The sequence below is a fragment of the Hakea prostrata genome, chromosome 6 (genome assembly GCF_041222555.1).
Source record: "Hakea prostrata isolate BN-2017 chromosome 6, UWA_Hpros_2, whole genome shotgun sequence".
NCBI classification, from domain to species: domain Eukaryota; kingdom Viridiplantae; phylum Streptophyta; class Magnoliopsida; order Proteales; family Proteaceae; genus Hakea; species Hakea prostrata.
The window spans coordinates 21,776,361-21,799,632 of NC_142605.1; the positions used below are offsets into that span (position 1 = coordinate 21,776,361).

The window sequence follows — 23,272 nt, forward strand, 5'->3', positions numbered from 1 at the left end:
CTCACATCTGCTGACTTGTAGGCATAATAATAACTAAAGTGTTACATTACCATGCGATACGGTATTTTTGCACTGTAGACATCAGGTAGTGTGATACCTCAGTATACCGATACATTCTGATTGATTTCAGGTGCAACCAATAAAATGTCTAACAAGGCGTTTGAATATCAATAAGCCTCCCATCCTTTGATGGTGAGACCCAATACAGTTGAGGAGCATTCCACCCGCCCTCCCTACCTCCATAAACAAATAAAAAGTAGAAAATTAAATTGTACTGACAAATCAGAAAGTTAACTAAAAGAATCTTTACATTTCATAGAGCTGAACACATGAATTCTGCAGCAGTCAGCAGAATCAGTCTAGCATGGGAAACTGACCTGTGTAGGAGAGAGAGAAATGGATCGGAAAGAAACTAGGTAAGCAACTAAGAACAACAAAAGACTAGTCTTTAATATACAACAACCATATCAAAATAGGCAGGCAGGTCCAAAGCTGCTCTGGCAAATAACAAGCCGTAAAAATAAAGATCTATTGCAAGTTGATGCATTGAAGGCTCCTTCTTCACTATAATATTTCTCTTTTCTCCCCGCATTTGACAGCAATGAATCAACAAACTTTTGAAATAATTTTACATCTGACAGTAGAAACTTCCTTGCTCATAAGAAATACGGTACTCCCGTCCTAGGGCCCCTCATCTGGTTGTTCTCTTCAGTTTCAGTGAAAAACTTCACCTCTCTCTCCTATTGAAGTCAACAAAAGTGAAGACAATTAGTGAAGAACTTGACTTTCTATGTTTAAAAAGAAAGATTAAGACAACTTCAAGCTTCACGTGGGTGGGTTCCAATTAAAGGCAAGATTACTCAATCTACCTCATATTTATGTAGTAACCTATTCTCATAGCAACTCTGACAATGAGGTGTGCAAATGTATCAAATGTGAAACATTTCTTATAACCAAAAACTCTAGGCCAATCAGATATTCAAAAAGCTCATAAAGTTATAATTAGCTGTGCGCAGAAGATTCAGAACCAGTCCAGATAATGATCAGAGTAGGAAACACCTCTTTTTAAATACAGATAGTTCACTTACCAAGATAGTCCACTGCCTCAGTAATTGTTCCCTCCATATATCTTTATACCAACAATCAATTGGAAAATTAAACTTTAAACTATTACCAATCTAGGATTTTGGACTTAAAACTTTCAGATACCTTAAACACCTTTTGTATATAAAAACACCAACCATAAGCAAACACCCGAGTTATCACATCAATATCACCACAAAGAATCCAATGCCTTAAATTTTGATAAAAGCACGCTATTAAGGAGTTCTTTAGTATATTACCATGTTCTCGTTGAAGCTCAATATAGATGCTACATTCCCACAACGGTAGCAATAATTTGGTGCAGACCACACCTGCAACAGAAGCAAAGAACTAAATGCCTCAGTAGGCACAAAAAGGAAATCAGAAGCATTTACAAGGAGTGGGGCTCCCAGAGTGCACTATAGCATTCTAAGTAGAAAATAAATGACTCACGGTTACAAGGCCTTTATCTTGGAACATGTATTTTAAGCCTTCTTGTACCAGCTGGTGGGCCCGACAAACCAGATCTAGGTTGTTTATGTGATTGAACTGCAGAAAAGGGTTAATGTACTTCAGCGAAAAATGCAATACAAGGTTCATGAGGTAATTCTAATTTACCTCAGAGGTGACCCTGGACCCAAAAAGCCAACCAGCACCACGGGGACTGACAGCCCATGTTTCAATCTCCTCAGGGTCACTCCACATTAAGTCACAGAAGGGTCCTTCATGAGGAATCTCACAATTTCGTTCAATCACTCTAATCTGCCAGAAGAGAAGCGAAAAAGACTAAATCAGAAAATTTCCAAGAGTGTAAGCTACTTGTATAAAATATGAACAAAAAATATAGCAGCACGCATCTAAGCATGTCAAACAGTCAGTTCAATCCAGCTTTGGTCAGGCTGAATCAGTTGTGGATCTTGCGGTCGAGGAACGAGTGAGGCTTTAATATTCCTAGTGGCTAGCACTATAGGTATCTAGGAGCTACTGACTCTTGCAATGTTAGGGCAACATTAAGTTCAATAAGTTACGTATTCATGCTTAGTGAATGTTTACTCTAGGCAAGTTTTTGTTTCTATTTATTAACTTTACAATTTAGTGCCAGTAGAATTAAGAAGTTTCTATTCCATTAGATTCTAACCCTTTAACTATAAAAAGCTATCATGAAGGGAAAAGACTCGCTGATGTGACTATGATGTTGCCCCTTGGTTGAAACCCTAAGTGGGGCCCACAAGATGCCCCTAGGAAGCCTCCCTAGGCTGGCAAAACTCTCTACAAGGGGTATTTTAGGCATTTTCAGCCCCAATTAGTTGATGGTATTAGATTCTAGTTTAACTCTGTTCAATTTGGTTAAAGAGTCTTGGTTTGAGTTGGTAGTTGAGTCCTTAATTCTTTTAAACTCTAGCACACGTGTCAATTAGAGTTTTAATTAAACAGAATTTAGCATGTGCTTATTAGAGTTTTAAGTTTTTAAACTTTTATCTCAGCATGTGTCCATTAGGGACCCTGGGATCTTTCGTATTTCTTTTCAATGGTTATGATTATTGTGGTGGGATCCTAATCTATAAAGAACTCTCACCTGGTGTTAAGTTCTTTCAGTAGGGCTATAAATTAAGGCCCACTCCTCCTTTGTAAATTAAGTTTGATTATTGAATAAAGAATATTGAGTTTGGAAGACCGTGTTTCCTGTTTAGGGAGGGGCACAGCAGATTTTTCAGTCAAGCTTTCTTCTTCAAGATCAGAAACTCTGTCTAGCACTCTTCTTCAACAGTTCCAACAGGTGTCTAACAAGTTTCCGAGTAAGTGAAGCCATCCCAGCCCTTCCCCCCTTCTTCCCTACCATTGCAGCATTCCCCCACCCCCTCCCTCACCTCCCCTAACCCCCACAAGGGCATTCCCCACCCTCCCTGTTCTGTGCAGGCTTTCCCACCCCCTTCCCCTGCTGCAGCAACCTCCCTAGACCCCCACAACACTCTCAATCCCCTCCTCTACCCCCTACCGACCCCCTAGCCCATCCCCTACCTACCCCTACCCCTCCCCAACCCCACAGCACCCCGCCTTCCCCTCCCTAAGCCTCTTGGCCCCCGTCTTTTCTTTCATGAGGCAGAACAAGGAAATAGAAGACAAAGAAAGAAAGAAGAAAAAAATAGAGGAAGAAAGAATTGAATTGAGTGCCCAAGTTTCAAGGTTCCTCTTCCAAGATCTCCAAAAACCAACCCATCTTGATCCAGATTATCTAATTCTTTTTTCCTATCAACCTTAGGGAAAATTTTAGTTTCCCAAATAATTCCCATGGGAGAAGGAAGAAACAAAATAAAGAAGGAAAAAAGAAAAGAAAAGAAAAGAAAGATTTGAAAAGATTGACCAAGGCTGAAGGTTTCTCTTCCAAGATCTCCAAGAATCAACCCATCTTGATCCAGATTATCTCATTATTTTTTCCTATCAACCCTAGGAAAAATTTTAGTTTCCCAAATTCTTCCCATGGGAATTTGATAAAACCCTAACTTTTTTCCTATCATCCCATTCAGTTTTGTTAAACCAAATCTTGTCCTTTAAACCCTACCCATTTAATCCCAATTTTATCTCATTCTTCATCCCACAATATTTAACAATATTATCCTTCACACCTAGATTTGACAATTACTTTGCTGGAAGATTCTGGGAACCCTAAATTCTAGGGAATTCATCTTAGAAACCCTAACCCTAAACCTGGGTTTACACCACTCGCTTAAGGAAGTTGCAGCTTAACTCGCTTAAGCAAGTTGCAGCTTTCTTAGCAGTCCCTTCAACCACCTCTTCTTGCTACTATTATAACTTTCTACTATCAAATTCATTTAGTTACCCAACTTGTTATATGCAGTGACCAAGGAGATCTATGGAAACATTGTTAGAAGCCGTTTTTGCTCATAACCTAATACTGATTGCTAACAATTCCCCTCGCACCTATAAATCTTCTCATTAATGTTGAAATCAAGGGAGATAATGAAAAGCCAATTAAAGAGCTTTCAAGAAAAAAGATCTTTCGAAACTTCGCAACATTTATAACTGCAACCAGCGGAAAACAATAACAACCGGGAAAGAGAAAAGTCCCTTTCTTTCCAATTCTATCTCTGTCTCTCTCCTTTTCCCATCTCTTAGAACCACCTCCTCCAGGGATGGCATCGTTGAATAGAACCCATCAGATTGGTTCCCTCACCAAGATGCCAATCCCGTTGGAAACTGACGTCCAACGGGGTTGTGTGGAAGTCTCAGCCATCCAAACTCAATTGCCGAATCAAGAAACAAAGCATAGAGATGGAAGCTTTGTCGCCACTGTAAGTCTGTTGAGATTAAATGGGTGCAACTTGCCGAATCAAGAAACAAAGCATAGAGATGGCATCATAACGTAAACTGGAACTCCGTTACCTTTAATGTGATTGGAACGATGACACCGGATTTGTCGGCAGTGTGTCAAGCTTTGGTGGCGGATCAAACTGAATCGGCGTATTTGGAAATGGAGGAGGAGGTGAGGGAATATATGGAAGGTGGAGTTGTGCCGTTGACGAAGGGGGTTAAAGGTAACGGAGTTCAAGTTTACGTTATGATGCCATTAGATACCACTACAATGAGTAACGGTGTTAATAGGAGGAAAGCCATGAACACTAGTTTGCTGGCGCTAAAGAGCGTCGGGGTGGAAGGGATAATGATGGATGTGTGGTGGGGTTTGGTGGAAAGAGAATCGCCCGGGTCATACAACTAGGGTGGCTACACCGAGTTACTTGAGATGGCCGACAAACACGGTCTCAAGGTCCATACCTTTATGTCCTTCCACCAATGCGGTGGCAACGTTGGTGACTCTTGCACGATTCCGTTACCAAAGTGGGTTGTGAAGGAGATGAACAAAGATGAGGACCTCGCAAACATGGATCAATGGGGAAGGAATTATGAGTACATTTCTCTCAACTATGATACCCTTCTTGTCTTCAAGGGCCACACACCTGTCCAGTGCTATTCCGAGTTCATGCATGCTTTCGGGGATAATTTCCAACACCTTTTGGGTGACACGATCGTCGAGATACAAGTTGGGATGGGACCAGCCGGGGAGCTTAATGGGACCCCTAGAAATTCCCAAGAATTGGAGCTTTCCAGTGCTACGGCAAGTACATGCTCAGTAGCTTGGAAGTTGCAATTGAGTCTATCGAAAAACCAGTGTGTGGGAACAGAGGGCCCTCAGATGTAGGTCACTACAACAATTGGCCTGAAAACACCCAATTCTTCCTCTCTTGGTATTCACAAATACTTTTGAACCACGGAGAGCGGATATTGTCATTAGCCCAATCAACCTTCAGAGACACAGGTGTCAAGACCTCTGTTAAAATCGTTGGCATCCATCGGCACTATGGAACCCGATCCCACGCACCAAAGCTCACCGTAGGGTACTACAACGCCTGCTACAAAGACGGCAACATACCCATCGCAAGGATGTTGGCACGCCACGGTGAAATTTTCAACTTCACCGGCATCGAGATGCGCGACCATGAGCAGCCCCAAGACGCTATGTGTGCCCCTGAGAAGCTCATTCCACAAGTGTCTTTGGCAATTAGAGAGGCTAATGTACCACTTGCAGGAGAGAACGCTTTACCTCAATATGATGAGTATGCTCACGAGCAGATACTACACGAGCCATCTTTGAATCTTGGTGACAATAGAGGCAAGAAAGGAGGAGAACAAGGGATTTGTGCTTTCACATATCTGAGAATGAATCCTCAGTTGTTCCATGAAGATAATTGGAGGAAGTTTGTTGGGTTTGTGAAGGAGATGAGGGAAGGAAAGAATGGGAATCAGTGCTAGGAGCAAGTAGAGACAGAAGCTGATCACTTTGTGTATATTACACAGCCATTGGTGCAAGAAGCTGTGGTGGCCCTCAGTCACTGATCTGCATATGAACATTGGACAAAACTGGTTTTTTAAGGTTTTGTTTCAGTGAAAGAGGAAGAAGTTAAGAATGAGGGTGAAAGAATCTCTCTAAACTGTTCCTGCCTTTTCAGGTTTATATATTTCTCCGTGTTGTAGCTATAACATCGTTGTGCATAGACATTATGATAAAACTTTCTACCCAAAAAGAAAAACTGATAAAACTGTTATTAGTGATTAAAAAAATAAAAAAGATCTTTCAGTATAGCCAAATGAACCAGCACCCAAGTGAGGTTTTAATTAGTGGAATAAACCTAGGGTTCATCATATAGAGCTATGGGACTTTTTTCCATAGGTTCACTTAGTAATGGGTCTCCCCTGTTAGTGTAACCAAGGTCCCCCCCCCCCACAAATAATTGGGCCCCAAAAGGCCCACTTTAAAACTGGCTGAATACCCCAGGGGTATTTTTGTCATTTTTAAACCCTTTTAGGGCTTAATAGGGGTCTGGTTGGAATCCCCTTGATCCAAGGGTCATGGATCTACATTTACTTTTTCATTTGGGTTAGTATTGTATGAGATATGACAGAGTCCTAGTCTAGTCTAGAGTCCCAGCTGGAATCTAATTCAAAAAAGATTCCTTCTGGATAATTACCTATTTATTTTTGCAAGATTGTTTGGAGATTCCTTTTGATTGGTGTTGTCTTTTACAGTGAATTATAATCGTAATTGGATTCCCAAGTTAATGTCCAAGTCTAAGTAATTAGTTAGAGTTCAAGTTTGTTAATTAGAATCCAAGTTGAGTCCAAATAAGCTTTAAGTTGTAAGGCTATAAATAGCCCCTCTTACTACTGGAGTTATTAAATAAAATCAGATTTTGAAAGAAAGAGTGGAGTCATGGGTTCCTAGGAGGAATCCCACGGCTGTGTGTGAATAATTCCTGCAATTCTTCATCACCTTCAAGCCTACGATAGCAGCTATAGTCAAGCATCTCAGCAGCCTAAAGTCCTCCTATCCAAGTACAAACCTGACTCTCCACACCTCCCCTAAACCTTGCACAAGCTCCTCCCCCTCTCTTTTCTCCTTTGGGGCAGCAGCAAACCCCCATTGCCCTTCTTCCCCTATCTTTCTTTCTTGATTCCTGCAAACAGGAAACCCAAGATCCATCGCAGCTTCTTCTTGGATTGCAGAATTTTCTGCAGTTCCACTTTTCTTCTTTCTTGCAGCAGCCCCTCTCTCCCCCTATTCTGTTTCTCTAATTTTGTTTGTTTCCTTTATCTTGCAGCAAAACAGAAACAGAAAGAGAAAGAAAAGAAGAAGAAAGATCATGGATCTTGAAGAATTCCAAGATCCAAGAATTCTTCAAGATCCAATCAATAATCCATCCCCTCTTGCCACAAGATCCCCTATTTCGCCCTCCCTTATCCAAGATATTTTCCTTTCCCAACTTGCCTATAACAGCCAACATTCTTTCCTTTTATCTCCAAATTATTTGACTAAACTTCTCCCTTTCCCATTACCTTACCTTTATTAGTCCGAATTAACCCTAATTCATTCCCTAGGATCTTTGGGTATTCCCACAATCTAAGATACATAAACAATAGTCCTTTTCTCCCACTCAAGCCATCCCATAAGGTATCCAATAATTGTTAGCTATCCCAAAGGCTCCCAATATCTCAAGAAGATTTCCTTGTCAACCCTCAAACTATATTCTAATCCTTGGACAGCTCATTATTTGCTGGTTCTTATTAGAGAGGGTCCTGGAAGATCTAACCTAAACCTTGGGTTACATCACCCGTTGACCTCAAACATGTGTACAAAGTTAGTACAAAAATTAAGTTTATTTAATCAGTAATTTCTCAGGTAGACTTTTAGTTTGTTTTAATTTCAGTTAATCAAGACCTGTTAGTGTTAGAACTTTCTTGTTAAGGCTGATTTGCCTCTATTTTACACCCCATTGGCTTGCAAGAATGAAAGGTTCAAGTTTCTGTTATTTGCTGAGCAATTGATTGTGAAATCTCTAGCTGAGTAGGCGCTGCTGGTGTTTTAAGTCCAGCATATTATATGGCCATTGAAGTCCCTAGAGGAATCCCATGGTTCAAACTCTAGTTCCTACAGTTGACTATGGAATCAGCCTACATCTTTGATCTACCGCTATCATGGTTGTCAAGGCAACAAGGTGAGGCGAAGCAATAGAGGGCAACAAAAACCAAGGCAACACCAGGTCACCTTGACCCAAAAATGGGCCTACGCACCTGGGCATAAGCGAACACTTTAACAACCATGCAGTGCATGCCTGCTGCATTGGTGATGTAGCCCAGACAACCAAAATCTTGTCAAAAATCAACCAAAATGTGCTCAAGAGAGGGATTCTTGCAATAACGGTTATTGGGTCTATGGGATAAAGTTGAGTGGGCATGGTTGTCAAAGCGTCAGCCTAGGCAGCAAAGTGGCGGTTTTTCAACCTAGCCTTATTTTGAAGCGCTTCATTGACGCCCAATCTACAAAGGAACTCCAAGGCTCAAAGTGACATAGAACCTACCCATACCCATCAGCAACAGAATGTGAAACATGAGCCATACTCAACATCAAGAATCAATGAATCAGTAAATGTCTAGGTGGATGCTTTGACAACCATGGTTTGATGAAATGAACTTATGTTTGTGTTATTTTTTCGAATAATTTTTCATAATTATGATTCTTGAATGCTTCTTTTTTTTTATGAATGTGACTATTGAATATTTGTTTAGCTTAATATAGAAAGTAGTTGTATTGGAAAGTAGTTTAAAAGTAGTAAATGTATTGAAAAATTTTGACCCAACCACTTTGGTCGCCTTATTGCCACCTAGGCGCTGCTTTGTCACCTAATTGCCTAAGCGGAACCCCAATCGGTTTGGTCGCCTTGTCACCTTGACAAACATGCTAGTGGGTTGTTTCAAGTAGAGAAATAATAGTCGCAGGGATTCCAATAATTTATAGGAAACAAATCCTCATGGATTGTGAGGATGAAATTTGACCTATAGGAGGGGAGAGGAATCTTGGCATGGGGGTGGGATGAAACCTCAGAGTTAGGGATCGACGGTCCATAGGCGTCATCTGTTGGTGTTCGAATGGGCAGAAACTTGGACAGATTGTAAGTAATGGCATAGGGTGATCTTCCAAGTATGGTGATAAACTAATAGATAAACTACATCTGGATTCTTGATTTTGGGTTTTAGGGAGTAAGAACATTCCAGAAAATTGTTGTATCTTGAAATTGGCTAGTTATAAGGCTTCAAACTAGGATTGAACCCAAGGGTTTATGGAAGCAGGCTGTGGCTGCCCCGTGGAACAAAACCGATGGTTAAATCAGAAGTCATGAGCTTGAATCTAGAGGGCAAAAGGTTCAGCCAGACTTTGGGCTTAAGAACAAACAGAAAAAGAAAAAGAAGGGGAAAAGAAGGTAGGACGGAGCTGTGATGTAGTAAACTTGCTGTGCTTCAATAGAAGAACTGAGGATGGAGATCGCAGGCAGAATCCACAGCCTAAAACAATATTCTTGGACTATGACCACCAAGGTTACACCTAGGATCCCAAGGCTGGATTGCAATCACCAATCCCAATAACAGTCCTGGACTTCAAAAACCACATCAATCTTCCACAAAGGGAACAAACTAGAAGGCCAAAGCTAGAAATTGCATAAACTCTCCATAATTGTATTCTTCCTGCTAAACACCCTTACAACTTAGAGGACGACTAGGAAACAAACTCCTAAGAGAAAAAGGACCCAAAAACCTATTAGACATACTGAGGTAGACTAGGGCACTTAAAACTGAACAGGCTTCTAAAACATAGAAGCCCCTTATAAAGTTCAAAACCTAAACTGATAAATAGATAAATGAAATAAAACTGCAAAGAATATTCTGTCCTTGACTATGTTAGCAGAATTAAAAGAGTTCTTCCTCTAACCAGAAATTAAAACTGTAGTTGTCAAGACGTCACTTAAGCAACCACTTAAGCATCCGGGTAGTCCCTGCCCAGTCAAAGCGACCATCACTTTTTTTTAGTCAATAAAGCAGTAGCTCTGTCACTTAAAGCGTCGCTTAAGCATCCAAGCGGGCACTTTGGTTGCCCAACCACCGCTTTATTGGCGCTTTCTTTTTAATCTCCCCCCCCCAAAAAAAAAAAAAATTTTGTATTTTTCTTTGAGATTCTGAAATAATAATACTACGTTTAACCCAATATTAGTACATCACATTTTTGGCTACCAACAATAAACCCAATATCACATCTCTATGATTCTGAAATAGCATTTCTTCTCTGAGATTCTGATATTGGGTTTTTTATGTTACTTTTCTTGGTTATCAACTGGAAGTGAATGCATAATGCCTTAGTTATTTATTCAGCAGGCGTCTGAGTTACATTTTGTCTCCCAGTAAGGTTGTTTAGTTGTTTTGATAATTTGGTTGTTAAACTTTGAACTTTGATTTGTTATATTAGAAGTTAATGACTATGTTACATTTTCCAATCTTATATATTGTTGCATCAATACATCGCCATCATTCTAAGCACTCAAGCCTAGTTTCATCTTATTCCTTAATTCGAAAACACTAAAAGCAGCAAACCGTAATATTAACCAAATTCTCCCTCATCTAGTTCATTTTTATTTCTTGGGAAAATTTCCTGGATCTACTAATTTTGAAAAATATTTACCTAATAAGAAGTTCTTAAAAAAGGTTGTACTCAAATGGATTTTATTTTTGAAAAGAATTACCAAATCCCTAATTTAGTGCTAATTTTCCCTGTGCAACCAATATTTTACTCTAAACTACCCTCCTAGTAAAAAAAAAATTATACATATAAATTTAGTAATTGTTTTTTAGCTTTTAAGAGAACTTTCTTTTTCCCTAACTCCTAAAAGTTAGTTACACAATTTAATTCCTAATTTTGTGAAGCATTTTTGAATAGTGAATGGATTTAGACAATTTGTTGGCAATGGAGATGAATTGTTTGATAATGATTCCTCTACTAATGAAATTCTTATTAGACTATAGACTATAAACCTTAAAGAGAACAATGCAAAGTGGCTTGCTTTGAAAGCAACAAAAAATTGATAAAGAATCATAATATTAACAAAAGTGATGTTAAAAGATAACATAAGCAATGTCATTTGAATAACAATTACATCAAATTATATTAATGCAAATCAGTCTTCATTCTTTTAAATAAAAACATAAAACTAGAGAGTCGTGAGAATTATCAAAACAACAACAAAAAAATAACCCGAAAAAAAAAATGGAGACAAAGAAAAAGAAAAAGAAAACAAAGAAAGAAAAAGTCGTGAGAAATATTAAAAATGAATTTTTAGGGGAGTACATTATTAAAATAATTAGAGCACATTATTAAAAAATATTAATTGTGAATACTAGTAACTATTTTTTAGGAGTAAGTTATCAAAAAAGATTAAACATTTTTAATAATTTCTCACGACTCTTTTTTTTCTCTTTTTCTTCTTTTTTTTTTTTTTTTTTTTGGGTAATTCTCACGAATCCTATAGTTTTCTTTTTTTATTTAAAAGAACGAAAAATGGTCTCCATTGATATAATTTGATGTAATTGTTATTCAAATGACATTCCTTAAGTTATCTTTTAACATCACCCATGCCAATGTTATGATTTCCTATCTTTCTTTTGTTGCTCTCAAAGCACACCACTTGCATTGTTCTCCATACGAACCAATAATTCAAAGTTATAGACAACTAAGAATTTCATTAACAGATGAATCATCATCCAGCAATTCATCTCAATTGCCAACAAATGGTCTAAATTCATTCGTTGTTAAAAAATGCTTTCACCAAATTACGAATTGGATTGTGTAACTAATATTTAGGAAATAAATTAGGGAGCGGGGGTTCTCTAAAAAGGATGCTAACTTGGGTTGTTCAGAGTAAAATATTGGTTGGATTAGCACTAAATTAGGGATTTGGTAATTCTTTTCAAAAATAAAATCCATTAAGTAAAACTTTTCTAAAAACATCTTATTAGGTCAATATTTTTCAAAATCAATAAATCTGGGAAATTTTCCCTTTTTTCTTTTTGGAGTTTCCTAGCAGCATTGGTCCTTAGTTTAAGGTGAAACCTTCAGCCTATAGCTACATCTCATAACCTCTTATCGGGTTTTTTTACCAATTTCATTTGGTGTGCTTATTGATTTAGGTATCACTCAGTTCGGTGTTGTTTGATTTCCAACTGTCCCATCATACCCTAACCACCAAAACCAACACAATGGCACCACTTTTGTTCATGCATGCATCTAATTGTACACCAAATAATGTCAAAAGAATTTCTTTTCGTTTTTGAAATAAATAGTGTAACCAGAATACATCATTACATGATGCACTGTTATGCAGCCTTAAAAAGGATGATCCCCACAACGCCCAAATAATATGAGAAGACTTCAATAATAAAGCATGTGAATATGTTTACATTTCTGTGTGGTTCTTTTACCCAAGGGATAGAGTGGAAGGGGTTGTTCATGCATGGGTTTTTGCATCCATTCGTTACTCTCAACGGACACAAGGATACAAACAGAAATAGGTCCAACTGGTTATTTTGTAAGGAACCATTATTTCATAGCCTGAGATGGTGGTTGTGGCCATTGCCACCAAAACAATGAACACCACCTCCATGAAACAGCCAAATATTGGCATGAAGCAGATTTTAAGTTCTGTAAGAAATGAAGAGTAAATCAAAATTTTATTAACACACGTTAACCAACATGATTATTTGAATTTTGTGGTCATTGAGTTGCTCATGGCTAGATGGACTGGACAAATTTTTACCAATAAGACAAAATGGTGCAGCACTAAGGGAGGTCTGCCAGTATATGGCGGGACACCTCCTAAAGCTTTTATTCCAGGGTTCATTTAGTCTGAAGACTCTAATCTTGCAACCAGAAAGGCAAAGAAATCGTTACAATGATGAAGACAATGCATTAAATAAATTTACAATTGTCAATACATTTAGTAGAGGCAGACTCACCTGATCCACTGTTCTGACATCAGGCGACAAACCACCATGGACACAAAGCACCTAAAGCTCCAAAAGAAAATTAATATGATCATTTTGGAAGGGGGGGAAAAAAGACCACTGATACAACTCAATAATATATAGCTAAAACTAAAAGGAAAGGGCCATACTGTTCCATCTATAATTGCCGAGAGGGTAAGGTAGTCAAAAACATCAGTGCAATACCGCCATGCATTAGCATTTCCATACTTCCTCTGGCATTCATCATAGAAACCATAAACCTACCAAGACAGAATTATTAGCACTTCAGCACTTACCCTAAGCCCAAAGCATTCATTACGGAAACGCATAAATCTAGTAAAAATATAGATAATATACTGGCATATATATCATATTCACCATAAGCCAGTGGTAAATTTGATAAAGTTGTCATCTGGTAACCATGGAATTAACTCCAGGAGAAGCTTCCATAACCCTCTCAACAATCAGAGTACTGCACCATTAATTAATTATATTCCTTTTTTGCAGCCAATTAGACCTCTAGTTGTATTTGATACAAAGAACTAGAGATGTGCCTGAGATGTATTTGATACAAAGAACTAGAGATGTGCCTGAGATTCAAACATCAATTTTTTGTACTTGCATCTTCACCTTCAAATTTCTTTTACTTCCTTTGACGTCAGACCTTTCAAATTCTCTGATATGTTAACAACTCACTCTCATGTCTCACCCACTTCCCAGTCTGGTCATCAATTCTCCTACCCCCGTTATTGCTTTTGCTTACAAGCTCCATAATACCAAGACAGCCCTCCAAGCTTATAACTCTTCCACCTTTGGAAACATCAACTACTGTGTTACTGACTTACTCCTGTACCTTGTCAACAAGCAATTTCGATCAGATTTTCTCAACCTTTTTCTCATGATCAAGGAAAATATCTCTGCTAATCTACTGCTCTGAGTTATCCCCACAAATTAAAGAATGTCCAGCTTTGGGCCTCTTTCAACTCCATGAATAGTATCAATTTATCGACCAACTCCACACTGTGCTGGTGGTGGTAGTGATGGTGGAGGTCAACTTGATATAAAGCTTGTGGGATGGAGTTGAAAGAATCTGCAGATTACATGGGATTCTTTCCTTTATCAGAAGCCACCAGTCAATCAACCGCAGCAAGCATGGATGTCATAATAGTTAGGAACTGACAATTGTGGTTGCTGCAAAGGTACCGATAAGGTCAGTAAGGGTGTCAATTATTTGGATCAGTCTCACCTTCATAGGAAATGAGCTACTGGGAATTGGCCAGGCCGGTAAAGAAATCAATAGAATCTCCAAATTGGTGGTGACCCTGTCCAGAAAACCTATTCCAGTTCACTATGGAGAAGTGGAAGTGCTAAAATTAACAAAATTTCAACTGTAAGCATATAAATGTGTTGGCGACAAGGGAAAACTTAGAATTAAACCAAAAGAGAAAAAGAAGGAACAAAGTGGTGATACAGAACACTAGAGGTGTATAGGGGAAAACAAACTTTTTGAACATACCAACATGGATGACATAAGTTGATTCCAAGAAAATACTAATAAGAAATAAGAACTAAATAAATAACGAATATATGGAGAAATGTCCCAGGGAAGTACGCAAAGACCAAATCATCTTCAACATATAGACAATAATCAGTAATGGCACTCCAATGACATGGAGAGGCCGCAATACAAGGAGGAGGAGTTTGATCACTGAGTTTCGATGATGACAACCACTACAATAGTTGGGGTTCAAGTCACTGAAAGGAAGCCGACCAAAAGAGCTTTCCAGCAATCCTTTTCTGGCAGTTTCCTAGCCGAAGAGGAAAAGTAAGAAAAGGAAGATACTAATAGGGATGAGAGAGGGGAGAGTGGTGGAGGGCCTAACAGAGGAGAGTGGAAATCTGAGAAGAAACTTGCAGGGTGGAAAGGATGAAACAGACAACCATACACGCGAGCAGAGCACAACCCAATTCAGTCTTCTATTCAATTATGTGTCTAATGCTGGGTAATGCAATTATATAAAGGAAAATAAGAAGACCATCAATTAGCTCTGAAAGTGTTAAAAAAAAAAACTTGCAATTCAACAATAACTAAGCAGCCTACTCCTGCATATGCAACTCAAACAAATAAAAGACTATAAGATTAACTAACTACTAACAGCCCTTGTAGACCAAAGAACCTGGTTGGAACATTTCTGTCTGGGCTTGGGCTTCCAAACTTAGTCATGCTGGTCCAACCAGTTAAGTGTTATTGCATGACCAGACCAGAGTAAAAGGTAGTTGTCAGGTTATGCAGGAAAATCACTACCCCTCAAAGTTCGGACCTAGATTTGTCAAAGTAAGAAACAAAGCTTATCAACAAAAAGCTTATACATTATAGCAGACCAAAATCAGACCCCAGAAAAAAAAAGGGGGTAGGGGGGAAGGTGCTCAATTCACAGGCAGCTACCAAAAGAAATCCTACATGACCTACAGGCCCAAGTCAGACCTGATCTCAGAGATAAGCCAGACATTGAGAACAGTCTAGTCTAATGAAGCAAAAGCCAATGAAGCTATCTAATAAGAGGAAAAGTAAGTGAGGCTACAAACAAAGTAGGAAAGTCTTTGATGAATTGAAATTTAAAGACTATCTTCCCAATACACTGAACCAATTACTAATGCACCCTAAATCAGAACCTGTCTCAATTGACTCCAATATACTGAAAGAATGTTATTCTGAATACCAGGATGAACCAACTTAAACTAACTAGGCCTACAAAAATCAGGAGCAACCAAATACTAAATCTCATCCCATCATCATGTATAGGCCCATTTCAAGCAAGTCTGGTAGCCAGTCCTTGCAAGCCTCCCAACAAGTACCTTTAAGGTATCCTATAAAACATTTGCTCAACAAAACAACCTTAACTTTCGATTCCAATATTACATGAGAATATACCTGAGTTAGTTGTCTGCTTTCATGATTTCCACGCAAAAGGGTAATGTTAGCCGGGTACCTATAAAGAAGCACCAAGATCAGAACATAGAAATGTAGTGACTTATTAGTTAATGAATGTCTCAAAACAAAAACAGATAATCATATCTATAAGCAACCAAGAATTCACAGACAGAGATAAGGAGAGAGAGCATAATCCCTGCATTGGAGCAAATGGAAGTGCATGCAGAGGCATCAAGAGAACAATAAAGACCACCTTTCATGGGCAGGGTGGTCTTCTCACCGCACCCCCACCCCTGCACCCAAAAAAAAATGTCTGGGCACAGGGCACACACATCACCCATCAAGAACTTCTTCCAAAAAATATACTGAAAGAGACAAAAAAGGCAGTAGTACCTCACAAATGAGCAGAATATACATTAAAGTACTTATATTATCATCAATAGGAGCGGGCATATCTAGCAGCCCACTAATATCAAGACTACCAACCTACAAATATCAGGCATTTATCACCGCTTTCTTTAAAATTTCCTATTCTTTCCCCTCCATAAGCCCCAGTGAAGCACAAAAAGAATCAGTAACCAATCAAAATACACCCAAAATTTGCAAAAACCCTCACCCAGTAGAGAAGGTAAGAGGCAACCTCCATCTGTTATGGATGATTAGAAACTTCAAAAAACAAGAGGAAATTTGATTCCCCCAACACCCCCCCCCCAGGGGGAGGTTGTTGAGGTATATGGCATCATTCCATTGTTGGGAAACTAAGTTCTCAAATACAGGTCACACAAGTGACTCAGTTCCTAATTTCTAAAATGCCAGAGTGCTGACTTGTTACCTGTCACAAGCCTTGTCATGGAGTGTGATGGAGATGGAAAGAAGTGGAGACACGCTACAAGCACTGTCAAAAGGAGAATTCTTCAAATGGAAAACCCTAGGTTGCTTACTCGATCATTTGGAGGTCCCTTACCACTGATGAGAAGCTCTACAAACACTTTGCCACTAGGCAACAAGACACTCTTTATTAATTGTAGTCTGAAATCTATCATCTGTTACATGCCCAGGGCATTATTTATAGCCTTACAAAAGAAGTCCTGAAATTATGACTTAGAAACTTCCTAAACTAATCCAAATTCAAAGAGGACTCTGGTTATAAAAGGACTCCTTATCGTATCCTAGCCTGAATAAAAACTTCAACCAAAATAGAACACAAAAAAACTATTCTGTCCTTATAACTTAAGTTGGGCAGAATATACAATTAAACCAATTAAACTAGAATAAAACCATATTTTTGTACTTGACCTAAACACTGAACTTATGGACCATAGAATTGGCCCATGACCACATTAACTTGCTGAACAAAGGTCCAACACCACATCTATCAACCCTAAGTTGATTTCAAAGGGAATGGAGTTGGACCCGCATCAATTCCACCAGGGCAATAGCCAGAAAGAGGAAGAACTACTTTAAACTCTTGATTTCTTTGCTCTTGATCTTTATTTCACAAGGAAATATTCAGAGAAAACAAAATTTTAACATTTGGGCAGTATATATCCTCATTAAATTTTTCCTTAACAAGAAGCCATGTGTGCCATGTTATTCTGAAAACACATAAAACTGGCCTACCCACCAACAAAAAAAAAGCAATAACTAAAAACCACTGCAAAAACCCCACTTCCCAAATCTGAATCTCCTTCTACTTGTTCTCTTCTTCTTCTTCTTCTTCTTCTTCTTCTTCTTCTTCTTGTTCTCTTCTTCTTCTTCTATAACTTTGTTTCCATTTTCCCCCGTCTTCTGTTCTGCTTACCAATTCAGTAACCAGAAATGTATGGAAGGAGACAAAGAACAAGCACTCCATAAGATCTCAGATTCCAAAGCATGTAAAGGTGAGCAGTCTCAAAGTATTTAAAATGGTGAAGATTCAAGAACAAAGAAATGGAAGAGAAGAGAAACAAAAGAGGGAGATCGTGATTTCTGATGTTGAAGAAAAGGGAAATTAGGAGGGTATATTGGTTTTTCTAATGTTATAAGATATAGATTAGGGCATAATTGTGATTTTGCCTTCATTAATTAGATACTACTAAGGGTGTTTCCATCTTTTTTCCTAACCAATTCAGGGTTCTAACAGGCAACGGGGCATTTGCCAATATGGCATACTTGTGATGTGTCTGCTTTTTACCAATTATTTTTGGGGTGTCTGAAATTTTCCCTAAATAGTATTAAATGAATTACTTAAATGAAATTTGTCATAAATAAGTACATGTGAGCATAAATGATTTATATAGTGCTTGTTCTGGCTTATACATAGGTTTTCTCAAGTTTAATGGCATAGCTGACATTGAAAACATGTATTCAGGTGGAAATTTGGTCAGCACTCATCAAGTTATGGGATACTTTAAACTCCAGTGCTATCTAATCTCACTCTTTTGAAACTGAGAGTTACAAGCATAAATCATGGTTGGGTAAGTAAGAGCAGATTATAGACACAACCAAATATCATAACCACCTAACATACAAAAGAAAAGAATGATAAAAAGTGAAAAACTTATAAACTCTTAAATCAACTTCACCTACAGTAAGCAGTAAATAAATACATTCTACAGAATGGGCAAATGACTCGTGAAAAAAAGCAAAAGAAATGTGTCAATATTATTATCAGCAGATTTGCATAGAAAGAAATGCATGAGGAAAATCACTTTAACTAATAAATACAAATCCACCAAATACATGTACATGTAACATTACCTCGCCTTAAGAAGCAAAAGAATAGTGAAAACTTCTAGACTGTTGTATCCACGGTCAACAAAGTCACCCTACAAGGAACTTTAAAGAATTAATCCACAGATTTTGAAAACACTGATTTACCCCAAAAAAAAAACAAATTGGAAACATGATATATAGAGAAAAACAGCATAATTCACCAGAACATGAGCAGATGAGCTATAACAAAGCATCTAGAATTTACCATAAAAATGTAATTTGTCTCTGGTACATGACCTCCTGTCTGGAATAGTTTCATGAGATCATGGAACTGCCCGTGGATGTCCCCACAAACAGTGACCGGACTATTGACAGGCTGCACATTTGATTCCTCAATGAGTATCTCTTTGACCTGTTAAGTACAGCACACAACTGTCAACAGCAGAAAAAGTAATTCCATGCAACAACCTAATAACGATGAAAGGCAATTTTTAAAACCATGTTATTCCTTTTTAAAGACTGCATCGTAACTTAGTAGCCAAGGATTCTAACAGGTTTACAGGGTCAAGATGATGACTTTGGTAGGTGGATAGTATTTCTTGAAGAAGTTGAATGCCATACAACCCAACATACACAATTCAGTCTGCAGTGATTACATTTTTACTTCATTTCATTCTTATTATCAAGCATCAATAAACTTGATGCAGATTCATCACCAAAACAGGATTGCTTTGAAAGCATGCTGCAGGAAGCCCAGTTGGTTTCTTTTAGTTCTCTTTTGAAGCTCCCCATTACTGCTTTACTTGAATTTGATTCTATGGTTGAGGCTGGAGGTAATTTTTGTCCTGACAAATTATGATGTTTCACCCCATCCCTAACCTATTTGATTTTCCATTGTTCTCTAGGTTCATGATGTCTTACACCATCCATCTTCTCTCAGCCTAAGCCTAAGTATCATTAATCCACCATTCCCCACTTCTGATTCTGTCCAGCAACCTAAGGCTTGTTATTTCTTAGCATTAACCTTCACCAGATGGCATCCATACATCTACTAGCCTTAATCATAACAGCATATCCTAACACTAAAATCAACTTTTCCATTAGTTTAAGCCTGACCAAGTCACTCTTTTGAGATTAGATCTTGGACTGACTCCTGGTTTGTCTTTGACTATTCCAACCTAGGACTGCATGAAAGCTTTTCATCCTTTAAAACTTAAAAGAAACATTTTAAAGAACTGTCATACAATCAGTTACCGTTATGTGTGAATGTTGGGCAACTAAGAAGCATCAAATAGATGAACTACTAGTAGCAGATATGAGGGTGTTGAAAAAAACTAGTGGCTTAACTAGGTAAGATAGCATAAGGAATGGCCATATTAGAGCTAAGACGGGAGTAGCTCAATAGATGAAAAGCTACAAGAAAATCATTTGAGATGGCATAGCATATCAATATTCAACAGAGATCTTTGCACTCCAATATGGACAAGTGATTTGATTCACAGAGAAGAAACTAAAAGAGCAAGTGATAGACCTAAAATGTAACAAGGAGAAGGGCGAGGAAAGGCATGCATTGCTTTGGCCCTGAACCACATGCAACTTCAAATAGAACTGATTGGAGGGCAAGTATCCAAGTAATCAACATCAATTAGTTGGGATAAGGTTATGTTATTGGTGTTGTACTTGTATCATGTAGGACTTCAAAAAGAAGTGATGGGAGAGCACGGGTTCATGTAGTCAACCTCATATAGATGGGTTAAGAATCAATGTAAAACTTCTAACCATTGCAGATCAGAATGGGGGGGGCAAAGAAAAGCTACGTAAAAACCAAAATGCAATCCCTGCGGATTTGGTAAAAGATCAAATAACATGGGAACTAATTATCATACTCAACAGAAAATTAGGAACTGACAAACAGACAATTTTTTCAGCTAACCAGTGGAAGAATTGATCATACCCTCCAGGAATTGAACAATGTTCCTTAGCTACTTAATGAGGCATCCGAAAGCCTAGAAATTTTCAACCGCCAATTCTGTCTATCTTAGTTTTTTCATTGAGAATCTCCCTTCAAACTTGTCCTCCGACTTGGGATTGTTCCAACTCGTCCAGTCAAAAAGCATTGTTTTGGTTATCAGGCAAGCAGGCACAGTTGTACTTTTTTCATCTGATTAGAAAATTTCAGAATGCTTGCCCAGGGAAGTATTATAATATTACCACTATTTTTTTCATTTTTTTTTTTTTTTGGGGGAGGGCGGGGGGACTCCACACAACTAAACCTTACATATTAAACAACCTTTTATGGATTTAAAGGTGTTGTGTAATCAGTAACGTAAGAACTGTCACAACACAACTAACATCTCTATTCATTGAGAATGCTAGTATGTTTATCCTCCTAATCACTGCTTTTATGCCCCAACCACATATACTGATTTTTACTTATTATTAAAAGAACGAAATTATAGAACGTGTTTCTCTTAAACAGAAAATACTAGGCGGCAGGAGAGCAAATCAGTGTCATTTGCATTCCCCCAACAGAGTTCACAAATAAGCTTCACTTCAACCCAATGTCGCCGATCGAAAAATAATAATAATGAAATAATAAACTACGAAAACGAAATTTAAAGTAAGTTAAAGGTACATCCAAGGAAACGAAGGCGATGAAATCCCTAATTTCGCAAAACAGAACATGTCCAGCAACTTTGCAAACCCTAATTCTGTCGTAACAGACGCTGACAAACCACTAATTATCACAGAACATAATCCCTACTTCGTTAGATGAATTGAAGAAGAACTGCTTACGTATTCGCATAGAAGCTGAAGCTCATCTTCCATCAAATGCTGCCCTTCTTTGACTTTAGAAATCCAGAGATCTAGATCCATGGCCTACTTGGAGAATCGATAGCCTTTTGATTCTGCTCAAGCTTTTAACGAACGGAGAGAGAGAAAGAGATTTCAAAAGAGGAAGAAGAGCGAAATAAATTAGAAATTTATAACTCAGGGTATCAAGGGGACTCCGATGACACAGATGCTCACTACCCTCTCTCTTAACCAAAAGCCCAAATGTTCTACATCCAAAAATAAATAAATAAATCTCCGCATAAAAAAGAAATCTAGAAGCTATTGAATACAACCCGTTGGATCAGAATCTTGTTCCTTCACAAATATGATATAATTAATTTACCAGTTTATCTCTGTCTAGAATTATTTATAATCTATTTTTTTATATTTATATAACTTATAAATTCATATTTATAATCTATTTATTTGTGAATAATCAATTTGAAAATGAAAGTATGGTTTTGGTAATGTTTTCATCTAGTTCTTGCAAAAAACAATTTTTACATGTTTCTGTGCAAGAAGACCACTCTCAGTTTGGAAGAGTTTTCGTAAACCAATTTTAGAAATATTTCCTAATTAGGCCGACAAGAGGGGTGTCAAGAGACAATTGTCGTCATGACCATCTTATCATGTTTCTCTTCATCCAAAAGAATATGTCTCACATATTTTACAAAAGTTGTTTTCAACCCACTTTTCTGACCAATTTATTCTTAAATAACAAAAGAGCGAACCATTTTAACAAACCACTTTCCTCATCAATTCATTCACGAATAACAAAAAAAGTAGATTATGTAAACAACCCACTTTTCAAACCAAATTTATAACTGACTATGGAAATCTTTTATTGAGTATTTTTTTCGTTCATATTGTTAGTTGAGTATCCATGAATATTATTTGTATGCGTGTAAGCAGTGTTAGTATTTAAAGTTTTTATTTAAAAAATTTTAAAAAAAAATTCAAATAGTCAAATTGGTTCAATGTCTTTCAAGTTTAACAGATATACGTGTATATGTACGTCTTCTTTAATGAGTACATTGATTTGAAATTTGGAATAGACATATTGATTCAAATGTCTTTCGTTAATTGAACATATTGCTTTCAAATAGGGACATTGTTTCAAATAGACATATTGGTTCATATATGTTTTCTCATATCTACAAATAAAATGAAGGACTAGCGGGAAAGAAAGAAAAAAAATCTTTTGATGTTGGCATTTCTCCTCTTGAAAATTATGACTATTATTTTCCTTTTGTTAAAGTCTAGAAATTAATTATTTTCTTTAATTTTCAAGTGCGGTGAGTTTTATCAAGTTCGATTGAATCTAATTTGTTTAAGTATTACTCAAATTGGTTCAAAGATTTGCGTATTGGGAGCGAAGTTCATCAATTTACTAATACCATAGGCAATAACCTATCTAAAATGGAGCCTAATGTAAGAGGCCGCTCCTTACCTTCTTTACCCGAAGACGAAGCCAATGGAAGGGATGCTATCATTGATAGAATATGAAAGGAAAGGCTCAAAGAATGTACAAAAACAAATGATTCTATAGTCGAGGTGGAGCGTTCGTCTTAAGGAAATTTAGTTTAATATGTAGCTCTCTTCATTTATTTTGTAAATTAATTTATTTTAATTTAATTGAGCTTTATATCTCTCTTGAGTGCAAATTGTATTATCATTACAACGATATTAAGACTATCAGTTATTGTGTTTGCACTCTAAATAAAGGTAGTGAAAACGTTTGACAATTTTCTGATGTTCAAAATGCCACCAAGGACATTATTAGTGATGATGATCCTATGGATGTTCTTAATG

The 23,272-nt window shown here is 37.6% G+C and overlaps 1 protein-coding gene and 1 pseudogene across 1 annotated transcript; one reads left to right on the plus strand and one right to left on the minus strand.

Annotated features, from left to right (window-relative positions):
* Window positions 1-500: 500 nt before the first annotated feature.
* On the minus strand, window positions 501-21,682 carry LOC149012600 (phytochrome-associated serine/threonine-protein phosphatase). The gene is made up of 10 exons (XM_089158019.1): window positions 21,422-21,682; window positions 18,891-19,037; window positions 18,671-18,738; window positions 15,932-15,989; window positions 13,149-13,259; window positions 12,991-13,041; window positions 1,702-1,845; window positions 1,537-1,632; window positions 1,344-1,415; window positions 501-740 (listed from the first exon to the last, which is right to left on the minus strand). Exons 1-10 carry the CDS (start codon window positions 21,500-21,502, stop codon window positions 657-659), a joined length of 912 nt encoding a protein of 303 aa, XP_089014145.1. The 5' UTR covers window positions 21,503-21,682; the 3' UTR covers window positions 501-656.
* On the plus strand, window positions 4,236-5,994 carry LOC149012601 (beta-amylase 1, chloroplastic pseudogene; annotated as a pseudogene).
* Window positions 21,683-23,272: the final 1,590 nt, after the last annotated feature.